Source organism: Egretta garzetta, unplaced genomic scaffold (genome assembly GCF_000687185.1).
Source record: "Egretta garzetta isolate BGI_Z169 unplaced genomic scaffold, ASM68718v1 scaffold133, whole genome shotgun sequence".
In the NCBI taxonomy this organism is placed as follows: Eukaryota; Metazoa; Chordata; class Aves; order Pelecaniformes; family Ardeidae; genus Egretta; species Egretta garzetta.
In genome coordinates, this window is record NW_009259111.1 from 2112436 (window position 1) to 2138289 (window position 25854).

Consider the following 25854-nt stretch of genomic DNA (forward strand, 5'->3'; position numbering starts at 1 on the left):
AACCGCTCCACAATCTTCCCCGGTACTGAGGTCAGGCTGACTGGTCTGTAGTTCCCCGGATCCTCCTTCCAGCCCTTCTTGAAGATAGGCGTCACATTTGCCTGCACCGTTCATTCACTATTCCTGGCCTCAAAAAATAATTTACTGCTAAATGGTATCTGTTTCTGCATATGAACAACCCTTTCATGTGTTTCAGTAGGCATCGCTCACAGGGGAAACTGGCCACGCTGAACTCAGTGGCTATTGGAAAGAATGACAGAATTTCATTTGAAAAACAATTAAAAGCAGGGATGCCTATGCAACACGTCATGTTAGTCTTGGACAGTACATGAGATCTACGGTTGTCAGTAACATAAATATTAAAAATCAAGAAAGGCCAAAAGTAAAGGTCACGGGGAATCTCATCTAGAGCGAAGTTTCTACACTTTAATAAAATATTTACGTATGCCTATATAATGTATAGCTTAAGGACAACACAGTGGAAATAATTCTTTTGTGTGTGTGAATATGAGCGACAGCAGTTATTCTAAAAGATTGGATTAAAAACTCATTGCTGCATTTTGAAATTTAAAATTATCATTTCTGTAAAAGAAAATGGTTTCTTAATCTTTCTAAAAACAGAAGTTAAATGTAATTTCTAAACTTTGGAACTAATTAAAATCAGAAGCATAATAACATTCTTACAACTCTATGGTATTGTAAGAGCTTAGAAAAAGAAGAGACCACATCTTTAATGAAAAGGTGCTAGTGTGACCACCTGCTGTAAAAGACTAGACCTTTGATCAGGTGCGACAGGGAAAACACAAAACCTCAAACCTGAAAAACACCGTGAATAGGACGTAGGAACAGCGAGACCCACTAACTCTGCTCTTGCTTGGGGCCAGGATAACAACAGGCTTAGTTTGTTCTGCTTTCCCTAAGTGAAATTCCAGGGATAGAAAGAGCAAAATAGGGACTTGCAAGCCACAGAAGCTGCAGATTTTATACCTATGTAAAATAAGTGGTTTTGACAACGTCCAAATTAATGTAACTCAGTTATAAAATGTCTACGATCCATAGCTATAAGAATTATGCTGATCTTTCAAAACATAAATTGCATTTTTGCTAGCAATTCCATTCTATTCTTGGCAATCATGGATCATTCTGATGAAATATACTGCACTGACGCAATCAAAAGGTGATACACAGAGTTTGGAAAAGGTTAAAATTACAAGCTACAGAACACACAAAAAAATCAGGAGAAATATCTAGTGAAGATGGGTATTTATGGCTTTGCGCAAACAAAAAATTGCCTAGATGAGTATTATAAATGTACAGGCAAAGTCACAGTTAGAATTTCCTGTATTTCACCTATATCCCTCTCCTAATGAACTCATTATCATGTCTTTCAAACAGGAGATCCTCTTGGGGCCAAATCTATCTCATTACACTTCAGAAAAGTAAAATCTCTAGAGAAAAGGCAGCGTTCAAACAGATGTACTACATTAGCAATCTGAGCTGTCAGCATTACTGTGTGCTAGTTATACATAGCTAGGCAACCTGAAAACATACAAAAAACAACGGGAAGTGACCCCAAGAGGGGGCCAGAATTTCCCTGTATTGCTTTTATGATGAAGCCTGCAGCACATCCTTTACTTTCTTCCTCTTAAGACTTTAAAAAAAAAAAAAAAACTTCTATCAAAATTTCTTATCAGTTGTGAGACAGCACCCCCTAGAGTAGCAATACATGGAAATTTTACAAACTTTTTATAAAACCCCTAAATTTGTGACAGGGCACAGCTAACTGACAGGTATTACCATGCACATTACCCAAGACGTGGATTAACTGGCTGGGTCTTTCCTCAACACTCCAGCTGCAGTTCTGTGCCAAAAAGCACGCTATGCAGAGCGAATCCCCCTCACGTGAGGCTTCACATTTCTGAGAAAAACCACTTACAAATCTTTTTAAAGCTCAATATACAAACTATGTTCTCCTATGGTCTTACTTGTTTTATATTACCTACCTTCATGTTTTCTTGGGATGACCCCTTCCCCTCCTAGGTAACTGAGAGTCACCTATTTATCAATGCCAGTCATCAGATAAACATTCCTGTTTTCTCATGTATCACCTAAATAGGCCCCTTATTGGGCCGTGAATAAAGAAATCTGGCCCCAGCTTGCAGCAACTCTACACTGGGAACAGGGACATCGGAGAAACCTGCTTCCTGCTGTGCCAGCGCTGCATCGTGCGATGACTTTCTAAAACTTACAGTGGAAAAGCAGTGAGTTTTCTTGCTCTGTTTACTCCTACTGGGAACTTAATTCCTGTTCTTACCCAAGTTGCTGAAGTCAGAGTTGTGGAATAACACTACCTTACTCAAGCACAGTGTATTCAATACACTTACCTTCTGCGCAGGGAATAGGTTAGTGACCTCCTCGCACAAAGCTTTGAACAATACAGCATAGCCACAGCTATACATTAGCTCGTTCGAAGTTTTGCTGCAATGAAAAAGCTGTAAGCGGATCTTGAAGTAGCATAGTTTTTTGTGTATGCAGAACAGTTCTCTACTACCTAGGAAATGCTTTGCACCCCATTAATGTTGTTCAAACACTTCAATAGCAACTACTTAAGAGTTCTCCTTCCAACAGCAGTTCCTAAAGCGATCAATGGTGCATCTGTGGTTCTCAGGTCTCCTATTTGCTCACAATTGCTAATCCTCACGGAAACCTTGATGATCATACATCGACTTTCCTCCTATTTCCTTTCCCTGTAAGTGGTTATGGTAGTTGTCACAGTTTTTTTAAGCAGTGACAAGGGAACTGACCACATGGGTCAGCCCAGGAGTGGCTGAAGACCAGAGGACCAGCACTCTAGAACGACACAACTGGAGAATCCTGTCTGTGTACACAGACAGACACAGAAAATCTCTGTCTTTAGGGCACAAAAGCTATTTTAGAAAGGTGCTCTGAACCAAAATCCGCCTATTATCTGAGCTACTGAGCAAAAGCTTAGCCAAAACACAATAGGATATATATAAAAGGACAGGATTTCATCTCTGAAGTATAGACATGAAACATGTATCTAATTTTTTTTAGTGCTCAGGCTACTGAAAAAATGCATACCATCAGTGAAAACTTCTGTACAAGACCCAATTCTGCAGGAGAGATACTGAAAAGCATGATGGGTGGAAAATGAATCCTAAAGTCATGGGAGCTTCTGCTGAACAGGTGTTCTTGTGTCCTTGCATAAAATTCTGATAGCAAAAGATATCCTAAACGAAGTTAAATGATGTGCCCCTCCCAGCTGACTAAGAGTCGCATGAAATATGGGTATCCACACATGCCAAGATGTTTTTCTATTCTCCAGCGAGGACAGCAGATTGTGACTGAAACAGGGCTTGGCTAACAGATACTGAAGTCATCCTCCTTCTCCAAAAACATCCTTTGCTTGGCTGTCGTCAGCAAATCCATCTCATTCACACTGGTCAGTATACACACAGCTAAGACTCAATCTCTGCTAGCATCCTGCTAATCACAATGTCTTTGCAGAGATGAAACCATTCACCAGAGTCCTCAGATTTTCTTCACTTGGTTTTGGCTTAAAGTGATTAGAGAATAAAATCCCCCCCCACGCACCCCCAAGCAGCATACCAATAATGCGTGGAATTCCACAGGAGAGCACACACATCACACTCCTATCGTTTTCCCCCATCGTCCCCCTCAAATTATGAAGTACTATGCATTCTGATTACCTCTACTATATCCTTGTGAATCTGGCGTAACTTCACAGACTGTAATACAACTGCTGTGAGATCATGTAGAGACATAACTTCATTATCAAGGCAGACCTGCATATCCAGAACTTCAGTTCCTGCTGGCATCATGTGATGCATGAATTGGAGCTTCCATTGAAAAGCAAAATAATGGCAGAACCACAAAGGGATTTCAAAACGTGCAAGATAAACAGGTCACTCGGCAAAAACATGTTGCACTGCCTTACTGATTTACTGTCTTTGACCCATCTACTGGAGTACAAGAGCTGAAAATGCCCCACTAGAGCAGGTATAGGTTTTAAAAAATCACATCATCATAATACTTAGTGTCCACAGTATTTATACCCGAAACATACATTACTGTGACCTGTACATTTCACAACCATATTGGATGCTCACCGAAGTCCACAATGTAATCAGAGCTTTCAGAAGCTACTTTCAAGTTGTTTTTCCTCTGCTCAGACAAACTCACGGCAACAGCCTTGTTTATCCAGGACCCTTTCCTTTTTCTTATTGTATGTAACAAGCGTGAGGTGTGTGCCTATGAGAAAACAGTAAAGTAAATGCACCATAACTTTGGAAGTCACGTATTTTGAATCTAGAATATTCAGCAAAAGACATAGCCTTAGCAGGTGTACAGGCTTGTCTGTAATAGAGGTGTGCACACTTCGGTACTGTTAGATACAGCATGGCTTTGATGGACAATGGCTTAAAAAAACAACTACCGCCAGCAGGCTTCTATTGATTTTATGATTTTTATGTACTAAAAATTCGGAACTGTACAGCTGCATCAGTGCAAAGTTTTAGCTGTTGACAGATCTGCCCCATTTTTTACTATGGGCAAACTATTTCCTTCCAGCACCCAAGCTTAAGGATTGGATTAGAATGAAAAGTGAACCTAACACTTACAAGAACAGACCAAAGCTACTTGGCAGAAGGTAGCATTGGGAGGAACAGGTAATGAAGTATTTATATGAATGTCACTTATTAGATCAGTTTTTGCATTGTACTTCTAGGGCTATCCTTTAGCCAGATAAATACAGCAGCCTAGACTCTTTCATTTCAGAATTCACAGGTGTGCTCCTTCCTGTGCTTATTCAGACTGGAAAATAGGTATTTTCATCACAGAGGCCTTAAATGTTTTGGGAATCAGCTACTCAGGATACTAACTCCATTCTCTTCTGTCCTCTTGGAGCAGGACACAGCTGTTCAACTTCAGCAGCAGGACTTTCTGCCAACTGGAAGAGTGCTGTTGGCTCTGGGGACTCTTCTATAGAATTAATGACAAGCAACAATTTAACAAATTCAGAATTAATGCTTAACAGATTCAGCCAAAAGTATTTTCAATCTAATGGTTGTATGTTTTAATCTACTGCTAATTTGCATAACATTTAGTAGCCAAATGGTGTTAACTCACTTCCACATCTTGACCCGACATTCACTCACAATTCTTTCTTTTCCACAGTTCCTTGGCTTGGTTCAATTCACTGCAAGATCATAATCAGTCTGAATCCTCCCTCCCTGAGCTTACACATGTGGCTAACAGCTGCATTCACTGAAAATACTGCTTACGCTGCTACAGCTTTAATATTCCATTTGTGTTAACTAAAAAGTAAGAACACCAGCAATGTTACGTTACTCACGATAACACTATTAGGAAAGCATTTCAGAAACAAAGTTTAAGGTTCTAACTACTTGCTGGAAAGAGCTGAGTGTTGACAATCTCTTTTCTGGTATTACAGGCTTGACTGTGCCAGTACTAAACTAACGATTTAGAATATACAGCCTTTGATTTAGTTGTCAAATATATATATATTCTCCTAGGTATACCAAGGTATTTTGAGAGTCATGGTCACACATTCACACAATCCAGGCCTAGTCATTATTGTAAACACTTAAGCTGTTATACACACTCTCTTTCTCTCATATAATTGAGTATCAAAATACCCCACCAGATACTCAGTACTGATCAAATAACACAGAGTTTATAATTTACAGACAAAACCGTACTGGCATAATTTGTTTATTGTACTGTGAGCATCAGTATATATTAGAGACAAAGAAAACATGACTTCCAGGACAAAGAAAAGAATCTGGAAATTTAAAATTTCGTTCAGTATCAATCATGGAGAACCTATTAATTCTCTGCTGGAATGCTTTAGGCTCAAAAGCTTGGCTTCTACAATTATAGAATACTGAAGAATATAAGATGTTCTGGATCCCAAAAGCCACATACCTAAGGTTAAATTGTAAAAGACCTGAAAAGACATTAGGGAAAATTTATAAACTTGTCTTCTTCTGAGACAGATTGATCTTATCTCCAAGACTCAAGGCCATTCCCTGTAAGGAAAAGAAAGACAACATTCATGACACAGATACTTCAGAGTAACTTTATCTATATTAAAATGGGAGTTCCATATACAGAATTCTATGAAGTTAGTGGCATGGAAATAAAAGTATTTCTAACTGTTCATTTATTTATACACATTATGGCGTACAATTTCTTAACACTAGGTAAAAGCTAGATCTACATGTATTATTGAAATAATGAAACTTAAATTTGAGCTAGCAACTGCTAAATCTGTTGTCAATACAAAAGGCCGAAAAATTTAAAAATGTAAGCCTTTTGACCTCCCACCAGTTGAAAGTATGCTGCCACTGAAAAAAATTACAACTGACAGTCCAGTTACTGAAATTCAGCTGTGGAAAGTCTCAGTGCTGATACTAGCACTCAGTGCACTAAAGCTACAGAAAATAATTTAACCACAGAACCATAGTAATATTGCAAAGCACCTGAAGAAATTTTAAAAGAAACTGCACAAATAAAACCACCTCATCAACACCAGAATAAGCTCAAGGTGAAACTAAGCTCGAATATAGAATTGAATGCAGTCTGATGTAAAAATGCCACGTAAACATATCAGAAACCTTAATTTAAACCACTCTGAAATCTTTACGACAACATCACATAAACTAAGTGGTTTTATGTTCTGAATGTGAAGATTCTCAGGCAGCCCTCTGTTGTATGCTGTTTAAAATGCTTTCATTGGTACATCAGCTATTTTGTTATTACACATTTCCAAATTTTGTACTTTTTTTAGTCAGAAGGTAGAAGTTCTAAAATCCAAAGCAGGCTCATAGATGTACCTTTAGAAAATAATTCTACTGAAAGAATTTGGGCTTGTTTTGTTGTTTTTAAAAAGAACCAGTGAACAGCAGTTACATGCATAAAATTTTCTTGTTATATGGAAATGAAACAGATCATGGAACCTTGAGGAGCATTTGCTTTTCATTTAAAAGCAAACCAAGTACACTATCCTATTTGCTGTGCTATGGATAAAATAAGAAAAACTTGGCCCAAATGCCTATTTTATGATAATGCACTGGGAGAGATGTACAGTGTAGTTTTAGGGTATGATTACACCCAACTAAAAGCCATTCTTTCCTCACAAAATGTGTATAAGACAGTTTTTTAAAACTAAGGCTGAAGTTTCTATATTTATCGTCTCTAAAAATCTTCCCATTTACCTAATACTAGAAACTAACTAATGTCCAAAAGTTTGCAAGGTTTTTTTTTTTTTTCCCAAGTGCTCAGTACATTTTCTTAAAAATGGCAAGGAGAAACAGCACTCTAAATAGAAGGCACATTACCTGGCTCTTTGCACGGATTCGTATGTGACCAGTGACAGGAGCCTCTGGTCCAAGGTGAATTGGCTTTTCAATGCTGACATTTGCAAGTGCATCTTCTCCAAATATGGAACGTGCATAAAGATTGGCCGCCATAAAGCCACAATAACCAGAAAGTGCCTACAAAAAGCATATTTGAACTCTTTAGAAAGGCCAAAATCCTTTAAACACATTTTAATTCATCCTATATATAGCTAGGCAAATATCAGTATTTAACATTTAAACTTTTTTCTTTGCATACAGCATTTTTTTAAAACGTGAGAATTACACAATGGGAAACAGTGATGGCCTTTTTCTCAAATTATTATCGAAAGATTTGCAATCTACAATATTCATCAAAACAAGATAGGATGGCATTTTCTGATCCGATTTAATGAACAGCATAATGGTAAAGAAGCTAAATAGTAGCAACACCTACTATACCTATTTTGGCTACTATGCATATATTAGCTAGTAGTTACTATATATATTATATCTTAGAAGCAAATAGCTATTGTGTATATATATATTTTGCTTTACAACAAAAAGGCTAAATTAGCACAAGAAATACAGATTTTGACAGAGAAGTAAGGAACTTGGAGTCACCAGAAAAAACCCTGTATAAAAACATAGTTCCATCAACTCTATACTACAGTTTAGCTAAGAAATAGTTGAAGTGATTATGTGACACAGAATTTTGACATTAACTTGCTTTTACTCATTTCAGAGCATTCATTTAAAAACTTTGACATTTATTTACTAGTTCATATTGTAAACAAGCACACAAACTAAAAAAGGTGTCTAAAAGTCTTCAAGCAAATAGCTCACCTTCTCTGGAGTCAGGCATTTCATATTGGTTGACTTCAGTATGTGCTGTAGGTATTCATTTAGATCAATGATATTAGTATTCACTGTAACCTTCAAGAAGGGAAAAAACCCGACAATTACCTTAATTAGCATCTTGGCCATTTCTGAAACCATCTCTTCTTTATACAAAGAAGATTACTGCTACATTTCTCCTCGAGGAACCATATTCAGTAAGCTAGCTCCAAATCACGCTTTGTGGTGGCATCATACAAATTCTTCACCTCCTGCCATCCACTTGTGGAAGTGTGGGAATTCCATGCTATGACCATGGTTTCTAAAATGTATTTGGTGAATATGATACTCTGCTGAACATAGAGACTTTCTACTATATAGTTTACACATTGCTGGCTTAAGAAAAAAATGGTATCTCATTCAAAAGCTTGCTTTTAACCAATGGCAAAAATTACTTTCATATTTTCCTTCTAGCAACAAAGCGCTTTGGGCTGTGTTGGATTCCTCATATTGACTATCGTGGGTCTCGTTTAAATTGCTTCTTAACACATCTTTTAGGCGTAGTGTACAAATTGCTAAAGCTTCACATGTTATGGATTAAAATTTATTGTTTACAAGTTCCCTTTGAGGAAACTTAAATCCACGCTCAAGTGAGTACAGTTTGTGTAAAATATCTCCCTTCTGTTTTAATGTTTCTACTCTATTCTTAAATTATGTTGCTCTGTTGCATGAGATTATGTCCCTTAAACCCTTTTTTAACAGGTCTGTAACTAACACTTTGGGCACCCTCTAATATTAAGTGTACGTACTATTTTGTTGGTCTTATGTAGCATCTGTAACCACTCTGTATGCTACAGCTGTATTGCAAAGTAATAAAGTGAAAAATGTCCCTGCCCACAGCAGGGGGTTGGACTAAATGACCTTTGTAAGGTCCCTTACAACCAAAACCATTCTATGATTTAAAAAAAAAAACAAACAAAACAACCAAACCCAAAAAAAACCCCAATGTAATTCAGAACTGGAGAAGGTAAGCAGTATAACTAATTATGCAGATCCAGCATAAACTTGTTGCTATGTCACATTTGAGCTGAAATACACAGCAACCACCAAGCTATTTGGACACCTTCTGCACAGGAGGTAAGGCTCAACACACACACCTCTTTTGTAAGAGAACTAGTAATTGCATCACTAAGCTTGTGAAACAGATAAAATAACAGTAAGAGAATGAGTTACTGGAGGCCAACATCCAATGTGGGTGTTGAATGAGGTTTATATCACAAGAGATAATGTTGATGTAACGACCTGATGTAGAAACAAGAAACAGAATTATACCTCATCACCAAAAAACTCCAAATAACATACAAAAAGTAAAACTAACTTTGTTTTCCCACTCAAATTCTGCCCACATCTGTCTGAACTCCGCATCCGTACAAGAAGCAGGCTGGATGTAATCCATGATGTCAATGTGAATATCACTGAGAACCACACAGTTTCTGTCGCTGGCTGCTCCAGAGACATCATACACTGCAATATAAAACACAAGCCACCTTAACGTTTAAAAAAAGTGAATTTGCACTAAGTAAGAGCGCTCAGTTACCACCTGCCAGTTAACAAGAGTGAATACTTGCTCAGTCTTGTTGCTGACCTCTGTCCTCTTCAAGTGGTTTACCCAGTTGCCACAAAACTTTGAGTTAACTGTTTCGGTTTTTCAGGCAAAGCTGCCTAGCTCATTTAAAATTCAGAGTCTTGGGTTCAACTGTCATGCTGACAATCATTTAAAAGGTAGCATGCTCTACTATGATCTTCAGTAAAAGTGACAAATTTTTTAAAAATCATCACAAAATAGTCATACATTGTAGACCATTTAATTTCCTCTTCCAGTATACAGTGTTTTAATTATTTTTGAGCTCATTAAGCAGTTAAGGTATGCTACACTTGAATGTTAATTTTGCACACGGAATTGTTTACTTACCAATATTACCAAAAATTATTCCATTTTCTGTTGAAGCGACTTTGACATTAGCTTTAATGTTTGCAAAATCATGTGGAGCAAGTGTCAGAGGAGACGGTTTTTCCACAAGTTTCAAGTCACCTGTATAAAGAAATTCGGAGATGGGGATCAGGGAACATTAACAGTACACAGTAAGTTTAGCTTTTAGAACAAATTTTTTTTATTTTCTTGTGATTCAATTCTAGTGTCTACAAAGTTGTACTAAATATTACCATAAAGGTATTAGTTGATTTGCAATTTTTTTTGTTTGCTTGGTTTTTTTTACAGTTTCCTACCTGAAAGACAAAATAATTTACATTATGTTAAAAACTTCAGTTAAAATATTAGTGTATTCACCCAAACCCCAATGAAAACAAGTGTAAATACTGACTTAATTGGGCTTTGGATTGAGTCTAGTATTAAATTTTTTAACAGTCAGGAAATGGTTAATTCTTCCTTGTGTTTTAATCACTGACAACATAATACCTAATCCTACAGTCAAGTGCCTCAAAACCAAAGTTCGACGTCCAGTATTACATGCACGAAGCTATTTACAAACAGGTCAAAGTATCACCTTGATTTTGAATGTAATTACTCCCAGGAAACAGTGACAGATGTATTTTTCCTAATCCTTTAACAAGCAATCGTAAAAGACTCCTTAGTTCTATCAAACTGTGGAATTTGAGAACACAGCACGAACAGCACCAGCTCTACACAAAAGAGTGATGCGTGAAGTTAGTTTTTGCACTGTAACTGAAGACACCAACTGGGAAATAGAGAATTCCACTTTACTGAGCTGATAAATAGCAAATTACAACCTATTAAGTAATACATTTGATTTATTTATCTCCATCATTAGTCTGATCAAATGATTTACAAAAGATTAGTAGGAAGTTACACCCCTCCAGTCATATTTACATCAATTAGTAGTATATAACATGCGTACTCCTAGTATGTTGTAAACTTATTTCAACTTCTGACTGCCAAAATAGAGGATAACTAACATGAAAGTGGTTACTGTTCTTGGATTATCTGTTCCAGTCCCTCCCCTAAAATAAGTTAATGAAGTCTCAATATTGTTCAAGCAAGCCTCTGGTACAGCTGTTGGTACAGGGAATGGTTTCAGCTGAGTAAACGCAGTATTTAAGTGCTTCAGGCTGAGTGCAAGAACCACCTAGGGCAGATGGCTTTCTGTTGCCTGACATTTGCTCCATACCAGTTTGGATTTTGTCCTCTTGCTCTATGCTAACAGTATATCAGAAAAACTGTCCATATTTCAGAAAAAAAGGGAGAAGGGGAAATGGAATGCTATTTTCCAGTGGAAAAAAACAAGAAAAAGTTCAAAATCTGACTACGATTTATATGGTCAGATAGTATTGTCAGTGCCAGTAGATACAAGTCTTGCACCTTCTGGAACAAAAATATATTTTTAAAGGCATTCAAAAACATCCTTTCAAAATGGCAAGCAGCTGGCATAAGCGTCTAAGTATTTAGGAGTGTTTCAGAAACTCGTCGCAACTGGGTGCCAATGCCCAGTACCTCACTGCTGCTCAACAGTTGCTTTGTTTCCACCAGTTGTCCTTACCTAGCGTAGCTAGTTCTAGTGTGCAGTTCTGCAGAGTATCACTGGTCTGGTTCACCACAAGCACATCCAGCACAATGTCATACTGGTTGACATGGACATATGCTTCTGCATAGACAGGGTCTGAGAAACCTGTTAGTTGAGTAACCTGTGAAAGAAAGGAGCTTGAGGTATTTTTCTTCTCATAAAACAGTTTAAAACATGGAAATCATGTCAAACAAAGACAAAAAAATAAGAATGAATTGCAATTTTAATTTCACTGACCTCACTTACCAGTAAGAAAAAACGGGAAAAAAAACCACCCTGAAAATTGGAAAAACACTGCAAACTATCACCACAAGATTTGCCTGGAAAATAGTATTTAAAGAAGTTGTGATGTTTAGGAAACCTAAAGTTCATGCATAAGTCTTCCAAAATAAACAGACTGCACTGAGTTATAGCTAAACACACAATGACTGTCCGTATTAATTCATACAAATAAATTTAACTGCATCCTTCCTTCACATGTCCTTTTGTGTACACACTACAATTATATAACCTTTCCAGATGAAATGTATTCTGAACTGAATTCACGTAAGTTACTGAAATATGGACTGTCATGCCATTTATTCTTAAAAGGATCAGCAGGACAAAGAAACGCTGACTTAAAATGAAAAGGTAACTTCAAACAGTAAGAAGAATTCATCCAGGCTTTTGAAGAATAGAAGTCTGGGTTTTTAGCCCTAACTAATGAATCAATCAAGCGATTTTTTTTTTCCCTCCTTGGACCTTCTCTGCAGGTAATCAGAAGCAAAAAAAGGTATAGAGTGAAACAAGGATGCACTGCACTTGGCAATAGGATATGGCAGCCAAAGAAAGAACAGGATTTTTAATCACTGGTGACAACTCTCTTCCCTATGAACCTTATCGGGCTCTTCAGACCAGCGAACAATCTTAATTTCTTCTCCACATCCCACCAGCTTAGCACTCTTCAAGTCTCCTCCTTATTCTTCCCCTCCCACGTGAAGAAGGTCACAACTTTAAGCACATGGGATTTTCTCTTTCTTCAGATCCTAACCAGGAATCACCTGGGTCTTTCCAATCAACCAGCATAGCCTGGTTCATCAGTTCCAGCCTGTGATTCCCAAAGCTGATCCTGTGCGTGAGCAGCACAAAGGGTATATAATTAAAACTGACTTTCACATTACCTTATTAAGTTTGGATGCAAGAGGATCAGCAGCCTCTTTCCTCTGTGTGTTTCCCATTGCTGCAAGAAGGCTAAGCTGAAACTGGTCTTCTTTTGAGCTCATTTCATTTTTAGCAGTAAGCTGCATGAAGGAAATGGGATCGTCTGGCTGAACTGTCACATTCCTCTTCTCAGATTCCTTCTGCAGGAAGAGAAACATTCAAGAATTCATGATGAATTCCATTCCTTAACACAGAAACACAGTCAAATAATGGCCGACTTACAGTCAAATGGCGACATTTCTGGGACCTGCTTGGATGGGAACATCTGTAAAGAATTCCAAGCGTCTATGGTTACAGACTTACAATAGCTCACCTTCTGGGAAAGTTTCTCTTCTTCTAGCTTGGCTGACAGCATATGAGAGAGGGACTGCCTGCATTCTTTGTTGAAAATATCATTCATGAGAGGAGAACACTCTGACAAAACTTTCAAACACAAGGAAATACGATCCACATCATCATCTGTAATTGGCTTCTTGGGAAGAGAAGACTTTCCCAAATGGAGAATAGTGGCCATCAGCAGCATAGCTTCAGCAATAAAGGACTGAGAAGGAGGACAAAGGGAAGAGAATGGAAGGTTACTGCATTTTACACAGCTTTACTGAAATGTTTATTTCCAACTTATTTTCAAAAAGGTGCAAAAATCTGTTCAGAGGTTTTATGATTTGATTACTTATTTTTTTAGTACTTACTATCTAGAAACCAAGAAGCATGACTTAGAGACTGTCTAGATAAAGTGGCTGGAAAGCAGTAGGCCCTGTTTGTGACCCAAATTATCATTATTATCCAATCACGTAACCGGCACTTCACTTCGGACTTAACCCATTTTGCTTTCATTTAAACGAAAAGAGGCAACAACCAGCTCTTTGCAACTACAGTGAAAATAAAATGGATGACTTACATTTTGTTTCTTCTTTTCCTGAACTAGTGACACATATCGTAAAGCAATCTTAGTTAAAGTTGTAGCAAGAGAAGCTGCAACAAAGAAATCGCCATCAAGCAGGAATCCTCGTAAGGGAGGTCTGCAAAGACAAATGATAATCAGAAAACTAGTTTTGGATTACACTCTTTAGCCTAGTTATCTTCATACCTAAACGTCCACACTGTACAAACAAAACAAGCTTGAAAGGTCTCAAAAGGTTTTTTTCCCCTATAGAAGTAATTTTCCAGATATAGAGAGATTCACAAGTCACATAGGCTTTTCCACACAGAACAGGGAGTGAAGTGAAGAGCGTAACGGATAATAATTTCATTGTAGCTCTGAGACGATAATGACTAGTCAAGACCAAGTAGCCCATCTGCACTAATTATGGAAATACAGCAATTGTTCTAGCTACTAGTGAAATAAACTATAGCAAATATTAAATAGCGCAAGGTGGTATCAAGAAAAAAAAGTTTTAGTCTACAGGCAACATCTCTGTATCCAATTAAAATTGTGAGAGGTCTTACGCATAAATTATAACAAATGATCTAGAATTTAGGAAAACATAATTAAGAATGTCCTTTTTGACATGCAGTAAGCTTTGATTACAAATCCTAAGCAATTAGGCAGCTTCCTATCAGATACCATGTACTTGGGATCATACCTTAAAACTGGGAATTACCTCAACCACTAAACTCTGCACAAGAGCAGAACACCACTTCAAAAAAACCAAGAATTAATCAAGTCACTCCTGGCCTAATATGAAATCTTAAATACCTGTCTTCTTCCTTTTTGGCAGGTCGGGAACTACTGAGAGCACTCTGTGTTGCATAAGTGCCCATCTCTGTCACCAATTTTTGGGCTGGACCGACAAACACCTCTTCTTCAGGTTTTAGCTCACCAGCTTCTTTCTTGATTTCTGACTCTACTATTGGGATCTAGAAATGAACAGTAAACAATTGTTACAGTTAATATAAAAACAGGCATTTTTGTCCTGCAGTAGGTTTTAACAGAAATTATCCTCATCGTTAAGGTTTTTACAAGTAAAAGGTCAGTTACAATGCAACAATTTTGAGAGAATTTGAGGAGACAGGTAGATGCTGAAATATACACAGAAGCCTCCTACCAATGCATAAAGTTCACATTGCACAGATTGTCTTAGATTCCCCTCAGATCTTAGTGGATTTAATTAAATTGTATCTGAAAGGTGCCATAATTTTCTGAAATATGGAATTTCTCATCTCCTAACAGGTATTACTTATTCTCAGTATATGCTAGATTCAGGTACGTTACTTAAAAAAGAAAAAATAATTACGAATGCAAAACCCTAACTACTTTTTACTTTAGATTTCTTGTGCACATACCATTACATATCACAAGTGCTCAAAACCCTGTTGCATCTTACCTGAATTTTTTTTAAATATCTTTTTCTTAGAAAACACACTGCGTAACTTTAAGTAGAGCCACAAAGAGCTAGCCTAACAAAGTAAACACACCTCTCCAAGTGATCTGCGAACTTCTGTCATTACACTTTGTATATCTTCCTTTGTGCTGCAATATTCTCCAAGGATCCATAAAGCTCCTCGATAAATCCTAAGACAAGAAGAGCAACTTAAGTCGTGCTTTCACGATATACTCAAACTAGCATCAGGGGAAGTGATTTACAGCCAGGTGGTAAAGGCCAGTCTTGACAAATTCAGAAGGATGCTACTGACAGAAAGCAAGTTCTATCAAGAGCGATCATCCTTTCAGCCTTAGTAAACATCAAACGAGACGTATCCTCTGCTACAAATTTATTCTCATCTGTCTTAATCTTGATATTCGCAAAATTAAATTTCATTATGATCATAATGAAATAACTGTACTGTATGTGAATCAAGTCAGCTGTAATTTCTCCAGTTAACTGAGAAAAACTAACTTTTCCTTCATACAGGAGAAAATAGAAAACAAGAACATGAATGAAGATTAGGAAAAAAAAATAGCAAAGCTTCAGAAGTTTTTTGCCCTGCTTAATGAGACGACGATGGAGTTAGGATTCAGTTTCCTGGGTACTAGAAGAATGGCAGAGTGGTGTCTTAATACAGAGAAGTTCTCATATGACTTCACCTTTGCAGATTCATCAGAAAACCAAGTTTTGAGACCTGAAAGGTACTAAAGAAGCTCTGCAGATTGCAAAGCCCAGTCTATGTTAGACTAGGTTTTCTAATAAATATACAGTATTTCCAGTCACCTGCAAGTGCAAAATCCCTTAGTAACTCTTCTTTAATAAATATATCACTTCAGAGTTGGCCTTCATCTACAATGCTATCTTCTAGCAAGTGGAAATACAATTATCAATTGCATCATAAAAATGAAATTCAAATTTATTTTCTTCATTCAACGCGACAAGCACCCAATATATCTTTTGTACAAGTAGGCAAGACAGAAGCTGTACCTAGAAATCATCTACCCCAAAATGCAAGGATTTTGGTACACGTTTAATGACTATATACATTCAATGGAAGTGAGCCACAGGGTGCTCCAGTGGCTGATACCGTATTTTGGACTCACTTGACAGATTTAATAGCGTGGAAGACTTCAAGCATCTTCTCAACAATAAGAGGTCTGAGGTTATCAAATCGCTGGATCGCTTCCCGCACAAACTCCAAGACATCAGCAGCGGCTGCTTCATTATTATCACTAAGGAACTCCATCAGCTAGCACAAAAAGAGGGAACGTGAGCTCAAGCAGCAGCGCAGCTGAGTTTGTAGAACAGTATTTTCCTTCTACATTCAGAAAATTAAAACTGCATATACATCTCCCATTAAACAAAGCTGAAGTCAAACAACCTTAAGTACATTCCAATTAATTGCAAATTATCATAATCCCCAAATTGTTTTTCTAACGACACAAATTACTGCACTTTTAAGTAAAGGTACTCTTCAGCTCATGTTCTTCAAAAATATTTAAAAACAAAAGTCTCAGAAGACAAATAACTACAGCATCAAAAGTCCTATATTTCTCTAGGGATTAAAAACAGTATTGCTTTGTGTGAGGCCACTATTAGAAATACCTCAACTTCTGTTATTATCCAGCTTTTGGGTACAACTAGAACATATTTAATGACAATATAATTAAACATTTGCATACCACTGGAATAACATTTGCAGCCATATCTGGAAACCGAACACTACAGGAATGCAATGTACGAACAAGCAGCTGTCTATACTTGTCTGTATCTTCATGCTCTGTTACATTATTAGTTTTAATCACTTCCTTCTTCAGAACAATCACAAGCTGCAGAAAAGATCAAATAAAATTGAAGTCCCATATTTTTCCAAAGAATAAAAAAAATAGTGTAATGAAACGAAAGTAATACATATTTTACCTCCTCCACATTTCTTGAAGAGACAAGATCTAGAGCCAGTTGAAGGGTTTTTTTACGCACTTCTAGATCTGGGGTACTCAACACTCTGAGGATATCCATAACTAGATCCTGAAACAATAACAAAATGATAACTACTTTGTTGCTTTAAATGACTTCCTTTTCATACAATTCTAATTTTCAGTCCTCAATGATTTTCAAAGACTTCCTGCGTATGTAATATACAATCTACCGACAAACAAGCAAGATATCCTAGGCATCAGGAACTTTGGAATGTCTATTTAATACATTTTACATTTACATGGAAGTCTACCATGCAAGCTACATCATTACATCTCACAATCAAGACAGCATTTACCATTGTGATTTTTATGCAGACAATCAAAGCAGCAAATCATAAACATAAAAGTCCATCAAATACATTTTTATAAAAAAACTTATCAACAGAAGATTTAAGCGGCAGAAGCACATTTTTCCATATATCACAACACCCAAAAGCTCTCTTTAGGAAAGAAAAGTCCTCAATAAGCTTGCAGGAAAAGAGACAGCTCACATACCTGTAACACTCGTTCATGGGAGGGGTGCTCCTTTAATTCAATCAACCGATCCAAAACAATCAGTTTCACATTATTATCACTTTCTTTAATAATCAAGTCTATGTAACATTGGGCAGCTGCCTAAAATTAAAAGGATCAAAAACATTTTTTAAGTAACAAAGAGGAGAAACTGGCAAATTTCTGAGAGAAAGTCAGGAAAAGACACCTTCTACGTTACTATTAAAGCAACTACTCAAATAGTTGGCACAGAAATGAACCTGAGAACAGTCTTTAAAACTTCCTGGTCCACTGCAAACATCGATTCCAACACCATGTTACAAAAATGACACAGGAAGGCTCACAATGGCATCAGCTTACAATACACAGACTTGATTTCAAATTCAAAGGAAGTCACAGAGAGGTTTCCTGGCATGCTTTGGGTCAGCTCTTCAGTACACGAAAATCAATTTAAAACAGTTGCCATTGTCAGCCTATCTAGATACGGTTTTAATGACAGCTTCTATGAACAGTATTCCTACTCAACAAAAATTACTATGCTAAAGCAAGAATGTTGGAATTAATACTCCTCCTGATCTTTTGATACTACAACGCTTTTACTCTAAATCTAGACCTGCATAGTGTATTTTTGAAATTTCCATACAAGCTCAAAATTTCTGTGTGATCTCAAACAATCAACTCTACAAAAATACATTTAGGAACCCAAGGTCAATCACTAATCAATGTAAATCTTCCCTGCTTTATGTTTCCACCCCGGTCTGAAAAGAGTAGTATTTATGAGTAAAGAAAGTCATTCAATCTCTGTAAATCTTCAGCTTTAGTCTGCTTTGTGAAGTACGCTAAGAACATTGCAGGTTGGTACCAACTATCGTACAACAGTTTGCACAGTATTCAAGCTTGTCCCCTACCAAAGTGACATAAATCCACTAGCTGAAGGTCTGCAAAATACAGCCTCAGCCTTTTTTTGTGACCAATTTTAAGAGATAATTTAAGAAAGCGTTTCACATAGGAAGTGTTAAATACCCCATATTACTAACGCCTTCACTCTTCCAAAGTATCAATGTACAGGATAGAACATTCATTCCAGTGCACTAAAAGCTACTGAGACATCTGAAAACATCACTTTTATACCTTGATTGCTGTTGGTGCACTGGAGAGTGTAACTAGGGTACCTGCAGCTTCATACTTCACTGCAGGACTCGATGACTGCAGTAAGTTGTAGATGCAGCGAATAAACCGAGCTCTCTCTGATGGATTTGCGTGACAGACCTAGGTAAGGAGAACAATGCATAATTGGCACATAAAGAAAAAAGAAAATAGCAGTTGTACAGCTTAACTGCTCCGTTATCTTACAACAAGGCCAAAATTAAGCAAAAGATGACAACCTTTTCTGGGGATAAGAAGTGTCATTCACAGTTGTAAAAATCTAACTACAAAAGCTACTAAAAAGCTATTACTGCCAATTCTATGCAATGCTACAAGGTTTTAAAATCTCAGATGAAAAGGAAGGGCATAGCCTCTACCAGCTTCTCTAACAGGTGCCCTGTTTGCATCCACGAAGAATAGTTTGATCACGCAGAGTACACATCACAGCAAATCAGGTGAGACATATTGCTCTATACTGTGCACACTCGAGCAGTTTATTGTTTCAAGAGACAAATCTTATTCAGCTCTACTAAAGAATGACATATTCCTGACATGGACTAAATGTTAGCTATAATGCTTTTTCCAGCAATGTTCTATTCCTTTTAAAAAGCAGTCTGATATAATTTAACACATACATTTATTTTAAATGTGCCACAACATTTCCCTTTTACCTTATAAATTAGTTCAACAATAACCAACTGCAGTATGTCTCCAAATGTCTGGACTTGGTCAATACAGGTACTCAAATAGTCCAAAGCTCGATCCTATACAAATGAAAGATAAACTATTCTGAGTTGCTCACTCAGCTGTATTTTAAATCAAGACACATTTTAAAAATCAAAACACAAACCAGCATATATTCAACCCTTCAACTTGAAATTTAAACCAATTTATGAAAACATTGTAAATCTGAAGAGCAAATTCATCCATTCTGCCCATAGATGGCAAAAAGAGAGACAAATTTAATGGAAATCAGGCAGAAAAGGCAATTGCCTATAGAGCAAATAACCTAAAATGCTAAACAGAAATTGCCATTTCTTTCTCATGTGACTACAAAAGCTACAAAACAGTAGGTAATGGAGCACTTCTCAGTCTGGTTAAGCTCACTTGGCAAAACTAATCACAGTTTTCAGCACCAACCTATGCCTTCACCAAATTCAGCAATTGTCCTTTAAAATGAAGACAGAGCCAAAGACCTACTTTAACTTTTTCATTTACCAAATATTCCACAAGTAGGTTAACACTACCATAAACATTTTTTTATGAATATAAATAGCTCATACTACTGACAAACTACTAGCTAGTTACCTAGCACATTTTGAAGTATTTAAACCAAACGAGTTTGAGGACAAGTATCCTTACCTGATCTGCATGAATTAGCATCATAAATGCATTTCTTTTGCAGCTTGCATCTTTCTCATTCACCAAGAAATCATGGATCAATTCAGGAGCATCAGGTATAAGATGTTCAAAATTTCTTTAAAAACAAAAAAATCATAATTAAAAGAACCACAGGTACGGAGTAGAACCTAAGCCTTAAGTGCATATCCTAAAGACAAGCGTTTACAAAAATTTAAAAAGCATAAAATGGCAATACATAGCTTTTGTGTAGCTATTTGAAACTGTGAACAGACTCAAGGCGCTTTAAAAAACCGTTTGTTATCCTGACAGCTAAGACATTACCCCATCAATAATTTCTGTTTAATAGTAACATTCAGCCACACTGTTCAGGTAACAACTGCAATAACGTTTAGCATATAACTGCAGTACATGAAGAACGTCTCGTTTCAAATAAATTTATATATACATATTCGTGCAAGCATTCTACTGTATTTACAGTTGTGGACAATGATTACTAGTAGTAATGTTTAGACCTTTAAGGAAGGCATCTGCCCATACAAATTAACCTGCAATATAGGGACCTTGGTCATACTTGAGAAAGAAGCAGCAGTACCTTTTGCTTTTCCAAAGTAGTCCATTAGATACAAGGAGAAAAGGCAGACAAACAGGAAAAAAAAAAAACAACCCAAACCAAACAGCACACCAGTGACTGACAAATATTTAGGAGATCTCAAAAATTATCCAGATCACTAAAGCTAGCCTTGGTCTTCTGCATCTACAACTTTAAATCGTTTCTGGCATTTACCTATAAATCGTGTAAATTGCAAGAACTGCATTTCTGCGCACATAGCTGTGACGATGTTCTAGACATGCACGAATGGCTGGCATCAAAGGCTCCAACAGTTCTGCCTCTTTCAGCTTACAAAGGAAACGGAGAGTAGAGCCTCGGATAAATTCATTAGGGTGCTGAAGATCCTAAAGTCAACGAGAAACATATTTGAAATGCCAGACTTCAGCCTAATTGTTAAGCTCAGATGAATGCACTTGCTAGCTTCCTCCCACACTCAGCTTTCCCATGGTACACGTTCCCAACATCCACAACGACACTTCATTGTCCTCTCATGAAATACGTCCTTAAAACACTGCTGCCCCACAATATTTAAAAATGAGTATTTCTGTGTAGTAAAACTTGCAAAGCCTGTGGGATTTTTTTTTCTGCATTGCATGCATTTTCTCTGATTACTAGGGCTGTGAAAGAAGTTCATCTGCTTCCAACTCATTCCCAAAGAAGTTGAAGGACCTTATCATCTTTGTGAAGGAGTGTCCCAAATACACCACAAAAAAGTTATTCCAAAAATATCATCCTTTTATGACCCATGGCTTGTCCCAAGACACTATGAAGATGGTAATTAGGTTACCCCTCATCTTTGAGGTTCACTGACTTGGAAACAAAGAGCACTCAGTTTTTGTTAAGTCGTAGTAGTAAAAGAACACATAAAAATTCCTTGGTAGTAGGTCTGCCGGTTATCTACAACTATCCAGCTCTGAAGCACTGAGACGTAACAGTTAAGAAATAAAAACGGTTTATGCCCAGTATTTCCATTTATTAAAAACACAAAATTATATCCTTTCGTCTACGAAGACCCAGTATAGTAACATAAGCAATGAAATAAACAATGGGCTACCTTTCTGTATGCATCGCATACAAGGATCATTTCTTGCAAAAGCCTGCCATCTGGAGTGGTCTTTGGCACGATCTCCCAAAAGACAAGCAGCAGTTTTTTGATGGTATGATCTTGGAGAGGCAGTACAAAACGTATAATGGTCATCAGAAGCCCAGGCAGTTTTTCACCATTCAGAATCATAATGATTACTTTCTTCAAGGCCTCCGTCTTCAATTTGACATCTCCTTTTTCTAGGGGAGGAAGAAATGAAATCAGGAAGGCTAGCATGTCACAGGTAGTGTGAGAGGAATACCGATCTTCAGTGCCAAGATACAAACCCCCTTTGAAGGAGTACAAGATAGCATATCAGTAAAATTCACAGCCTTACCTACTAAAAGGATAAAGAGAAAGCAAGAGATACTTAAAGAATAAGCATGGCGTTCAGACTTAATTCTAGGATCAACATATTGGAATTAACAGAGTTCAACAAATTTCATTACTGTTTCAACGCTTAAATTTAAACAGCCTTTTATACCAGAATGCCACAATGCACTCTGATGCCGTATGTATACTAAATACTAACACTGCCATTTCTGCTAGCAAGATACAGCAGTGCACTTAACAAGCGATATGACGACTTCCTGCTATCACTGCATCACTTAAGTCTGCCTAAACCCAAATTACTTCAAACAGAAAGACAGAAAAAGGTTTCACATTTTTGCACAGACTGGGGGGGGGGGAAGAAAACCAAACCAAAACACCTAAGATAAATATTATGCAGTTTCTCAAAAGAAAAGGAAAGTACACATTTCAAAATGAACAGAACAAAATAAACATGAAATTGACTTGTTTGAGTTTATAAAAGGTAAACAATATTCTAGGGAAGGCACAACGAGAAAATAGGAAGTAATTCAGGTAAGATGGGAGTTTCCTTCAAATCATCATCGATTACTTACCTAGATCATTTTTTAAGCTGATTTCAGAAGGTGGCTCTGAATCCATCGGAACATTGATTAATGTGTAACACACATTCTCTGCAGCTGTCATGGTTCTTGGTTACAAAAGCTTTCTCAGTGGAAGAATTATTTTGACACAACTATCAGGCAACCTAAAACACAAGCAAACAAAGCCATCCCAAAATTAACAGATTTTATCAAACAGCATAAAAATGTTTTCTAAACTGGCTTAATGGTTTGAAGGGATTGCTGGGTTTCTTGAGAAGCCACGTTCAAAAACATTCCCAATTTTTTGTTACGCTAAAATATTCCTATTAGTACCAAAAAATGAAGAACATGAGATTTCCCAAAGAAAAAAGTAAATGAAAAAAAGAAGCCTTTCCAATATTTAGGCACAATCAGAGATAACAGAAGAGTATGGGCACCTGACTGCAGCTGAAGGGAAGCAGCAGCTTTTCCCTCATCTACTCACCCCCTGATCCTGGCTATATATTCCCACTACTTTCTCTGCAGTCCTGTGCCCCTCCTGGTAAACTGACTCAACTTGCAAAATCAGCTGAAAAACATCACAGAAAAAAAAAAAACCAAACCCGTTTTTGACCTGTTTAACAAGTTGAATCAGCCTATGAAGAGGAGTGCAAGATCCAACAGAGCAGAAACCAAGGATGGGAGAAAAGACAGCACGGTGGAGAGGGAAGCAGGAATACGCTTTTACCCGCCAAGGACCCTCAGACCAGCTCAACTCTACTGCCTAACTGCTCCACTAGACACTAATGAGGAAAGTAATTATTTTTATAGTAAAAACTAGGAGAAAGTTACAGATCTATCAAAGCTGCTGTGTGGCTGACAGTTTAGATAACAAAATTACCAATTAAGCTCAGTCGCCATGCTCGTGTTTGTTTCTTCCTTGTATAATAGGCAGCTAGGATCGAATCAACCTTTTTATTCCATTTCTTAAGTAATGAAAAATGCTTGAGTTTGAGCTTGCTCAGTTAACACTATGATACCATACTGACAAGCACAACAAAAAAAAATCGTTACTTTTTATTACATAAGTATTTTTGTATTTTCTACAGAAAATGTGCTCAAAAACTTACAGAAAAATTACTTTCTCTGTGCTTTTATTGCTATTAATTTTCTGAAAGCCTTAGACTGAATTTAACAAATCATTAAAACAAGGAAGATGCCTTTTTACTTTAAATTATACTACCCTTCATTCAAATACTGTGTAAAAACACACTGGTTTTACATAATTATTATTACTAACTAATACCAGAGCCAACAGAACCGAACAAAATGGTCCCCATCAAAGGTCGTGACGTACGTAAAGATGAAATCACTAAACTCTCCAACTGAAGGCTGTGCAGATCACGTTTCTTTTAAGTTCAACAGTTTTGAGCAGGGCCATACCTTCCAGACATAAAGCTTTCAATAACTTGTTGCCAGTTTAACAAGTTATTGTCTGGGTACGCCAGCTCCTATCCCATATCACCTCTTTTATCTGCACAGACAACTTTTGAGATGCAAACCCTGTAAACTCTCCACTCCCACCTTATTTTTGAAGCAGTAAGAAAACCAAACAAAATCCACCAGACCAGCAAACACCCAGTCCCAGCCTGGTTAAAGGCACCGCCCCACAAATAGTTCTGAGGAAAGACAAGGGAAGGTGGGACATGGAGTTTCAGTGCTTGAACGAACAGCTGAGACGCTACACAAGCTGTTATGGGGTCCAAAGTCCCTTTTCCCATCAAGCCAGCACCTAGAGAACCTCAGGCCGAGCGGTCAGCAGGTAAGTTGCACTAACATGGGCAGCAGCCTCTTTCTACACAAGAACACAACACGACTGATACAGTACCGCAACTGCTACTACAATAAACCAAATCCCAATACAATTTTTTTTTAAAAACCGCACTTTTTTCTGTTATGAATTCTATATTTTTAAGGATTAGATCCTTCAGATTCATTGTTTACTAATATCCACATAAACGACTCCTGCTCACTTTTAGAAATACCAGTTTTCTTGTCTCAGCAGCAGCTTTCTGTATACTTCTTCCATACTCTTACCCAGAACTCCTGCCTCAAAGCCCTGCAGCTAGCACCTTCATCTCCCGTAACTAGTCAAACAGACCATAAAGTAGGTCTGTGAGAAAAGTAGATCAGGTATCTTTACTCATATGAAGATCTCAACTGCAGAAATTATCTCAAAAATCACAGCCAACAGGTCTCTGAAGCATGAAAACAGAGTGGATTTTAGGCTCTGAAAAGTAGCAGTGAAAAACAGCTCTCCTAAAATGAAGAGCTGGGAGACTTGGCAGGGAGAACCACCACCAAGTCTTTCTCACTGCAAAGCACCAAGCTTTAAAATCACAGTTTGATCTTACCAAGAATCCCACAGACACAGAAGTAGGTGCTACTCTACTTCTTCAGCAATAAAATTTGAGTAGCTGTATAAGGAAATTCAAAGTTATATGGTTTATACAACACAGGAAAATAAAAAGCCACCCCTGCTCTCCAGCACATCCTTGGAAAGCCTTATGAACTCAGAATCACAGAATCACTTAGGTTGGAAAAGACCTTTAAGATCAAGTCCAACCATTAATGGAACACTGCCAAGTCCACGACTAAACCTCGTCTCTAAGCACCTCATCTACCCTTCTTTTAAATACCTCCAGGGATGGAGACTCAACCACTTCCATGGGCAGCCCATTCCAGTGCTTGATGATCATTTCAGTGAAGAAATTTTTCCTAATACCAAACCTAAACCTCCCCTGGCACAACTTGAGGCCATTTCCTCTTGTCCTATCGCTTGTTACTTGGGAGAAGAGACCAACACCCACCTCGCTACAGCCTCCTGTCAGACAGTGCAGGGGGCAA

At 37.4% G+C, this 25854-nt stretch overlaps 1 protein-coding gene across 5 annotated transcripts in view; it reads right to left on the minus strand.

Annotated features, from left to right (window-relative positions):
• Positions 1–66: 66 nt before the first annotated feature.
• The window catches only part of COPB1 (COPI coat complex subunit beta 1), a 29221-nt gene continuing 3433 nt past the window's right edge, over positions 67–25854 (minus strand). Inside the window, exons 2-26 of one of the 5 annotated variants that reach the window (XR_004841536.1) lie at positions 22981–23132; positions 22046–22275; positions 21166–21335; positions 20382–20496; positions 19691–19783; positions 19005–19142; positions 17877–17996; positions 17323–17430; positions 17085–17231; positions 16506–16651; positions 15452–15548; positions 14733–14893; positions 13935–14055; positions 13350–13577; positions 12997–13176; positions 11813–11957; positions 10210–10329; positions 9616–9761; positions 8247–8336; positions 7404–7559; positions 5989–6092; positions 4152–4293; positions 3732–3853; positions 2385–2478; positions 67–240 (exon numbers count right to left, since the gene is read on the minus strand). Coding sequence is in view for 3 of the 5 variants with exons in the window: in XM_035891014.1 (XP_035746907.1) it covers positions 6033–6092; positions 7404–7559; positions 8247–8336; positions 9616–9761; positions 10210–10329; positions 11813–11957; positions 12997–13176; positions 13350–13577; positions 13935–14055; positions 14733–14893; positions 15452–15548; positions 16506–16651; positions 17085–17231; positions 17323–17430; positions 17877–17996; positions 19005–19142; positions 19691–19783; positions 20382–20496; positions 21166–21335; positions 22046–22275; positions 22981–23071 (2862 nt within the window). In the remaining 2 variants the exon portion in view is untranslated. Of the gene's footprint in view, positions 241–1839; positions 2479–3731; positions 3854–4151; positions 4294–4831; positions 5358–5589; positions 6093–7403; positions 7560–8246; positions 8337–9615; positions 9762–10209; positions 10330–11812; positions 11958–12996; positions 13177–13349; positions 13578–13934; positions 14056–14732; positions 14894–15451; positions 15549–16505; positions 16652–17084; positions 17232–17322; positions 17431–17876; positions 17997–19004; positions 19143–19690; positions 19784–20381; positions 20497–21165; positions 21336–22045; positions 22276–22980; positions 23133–23452; positions 23537–25854 lie in introns of those variants that run through there. The other 4 variants (XR_004841535.1, XM_035891014.1, XM_035891013.1 and 1 more) reach the window with 4 other exon arrangements.